Source organism: Triticum urartu, chromosome 5 (assembly GCF_003073215.2).
Source record: "Triticum urartu cultivar G1812 chromosome 5, Tu2.1, whole genome shotgun sequence".
Taxonomy (NCBI): domain Eukaryota; kingdom Viridiplantae; phylum Streptophyta; class Magnoliopsida; order Poales; family Poaceae; genus Triticum; species Triticum urartu.
The window spans coordinates 58,618,735-58,620,437 of NC_053026.1; the positions used below are offsets into that span (position 1 = coordinate 58,618,735).

At 42.5% G+C, this 1,703-nt stretch overlaps 1 protein-coding gene across 1 annotated transcript; it reads left to right on the forward strand.

Annotated features, from left to right (window-relative positions):
- The first annotated feature begins 226 nt into the window (after positions 1-226).
- LOC125506776 (zinc finger BED domain-containing protein DAYSLEEPER-like) lies at positions 227-1,206 on the forward strand. The gene is made up of 3 exons (XM_048671489.1): positions 227-821; positions 906-968; positions 1,052-1,206. Coding segments are annotated over exons 1-3 (660 nt in total). The 3' UTR covers positions 1,054-1,206.
- The last annotated feature ends 497 nt before the right edge of the window (positions 1,207-1,703 follow it).

The following is a 1,703-nucleotide window of genomic DNA, read 5'->3' on the forward strand; positions in this document are numbered from 1 at the left end:
AGTGGTATTCTGAGAGGGATAGCATCTTCAAGGTGCATTTTGGCCAAGTGAGGAAGAATGGTCCAAGGTATCTCATATGTATCAGTTTTTGGAGGTTTTCTTCGAGGTAACTACTGTTTTCTCAGGAACAAGATATCCAATAGCCAACTTGTACTTCATGAATGTTTATCTAGTTCATACTGCTATTATTGAGGCTACCGATGGTATAAATAGTTATATGGGTCCAATGTTGTTTGCTATGAGAGAAAAGTTCATGAAATATTGGTCTGACTATAGTGTATTTCTATCTTGTGCTGCTGTTCTTGATCCCCGTATTAAGTTCAAGTTCTTGGCTTATTCCTACTCCAAGCTGTATGAAGAGGATGATGCCAAGCGTCGTCTTGCTGATGTTAGAAGTACCTTGACTTCTTTATTTAATGAATATGGTAGTGTTGTACCTGTTCATGATAACTTACCCAAAACTAGTATGTCAAGAACTTATGGACTTGGTGCCTTTTCTGACTATGATCAGTATGTGGAAAGCACGAGCACATTTGAAGAGAAATCTGAATTGGAATTGTACTTGGCTGAACCTACCAAGAGGTTGAATGAGAACATTGATATCTTGGATTACTGGAGCAAGTCTGCAGCTAGGTATCCGCAACTAGCAAGATTGGCACGTGATATCCTTGTTGTTCCCGTGTCAAGTGTTGCATCAGAATCTGCTTTCAGCTTGAGTAAGAAGGTTATAACCCCGAGCCGAGCCTCACTTAAACCAAAGATGGTTGAGGCCTTGATGTGTTTGCAAGATTGGTATCGCTGCAAATTGGAGAAGAAAGATGGTATATAGTTTAACTTACTTTGCTTATTTCTTCATGCTATGTACTTTGGAGTTTATAGCTAACATGTTGTTGTAGTTGTTATAGGTAATAAGAGAAAGGCAGAAGTGGTTGATCTAGATGATGAAAATTCTTCTTCCGATGATGAATGTAACATCCATATTCTTTGTTCATGTCAACTTGTCAAGTTCAACATGTACTTTAGCTAACCTGATGTTTATTGCATTTTGTAGAGTTCTTGCTAGAGCACTGAGATGAGTAGAAGATTCGGAGAAGGCATGTCGAGATGGCAACCAGTAGCTACTGGTCCTTATTTTTGGTTCTATGAATTGGCCATCTGGCATGTAATAATACATTTATGCACTTGTGTTTCTAGAAACTCGAAAGTGGAATGTTTGATACTATTTGATGTGAAAACAATGCTCTTTAGTGCAGTTTTGGTGCTGATGTGCTGCTGTTTTGGTGCTGCTGTGCTGCTCTTTATGCACTTTTGGTGTTGATGTGCTGCTATTTTGGTGTTGTTGTTGTCTTTAACACTTTATAAGATACTATTTACTGTTTTGGTGCTATTTGATGTGATGTTTTGATGTTACAACGTCGAGGGCCTTTGGGAGGGCCTAGGGCTTTCAGGCTTTCTGTGTTGGGAGGGCCTGGGCCTGGGGAACGTAGTATTTTTGTGGGCATGGGAAACAGACCTAGGGCTTGATGGGGCATGGGCCGAAGCCTGGCCCGGCCCGGCCCATGGCCAGATATATCCATGGCTAGAGGACGTGGTGGGGATCAACTCCACCGGAGGAAATGGAGAGGGACGACACAAAACGGCGGCCGACCGAGGCCTTCCTGTGGCGAGGCGTCGCTGGAGCGACGAAGACAAGCGAGTGGGGG

Coding starts and splice junctions, on each gene's coding strand:
- LOC125506776 (XM_048671489.1), top strand. CDS start 227: ATGTTGTTTGCTATGAGAGAAAAGTTCATGAAATATTGGTCTGACTAT. Junction 822..905: donor CAAATTGGAGAAGAAAGATG/GTATATAGTTTA, acceptor TAGTTGTTATAG/GTAATAAGAGAAAGGCAGAA.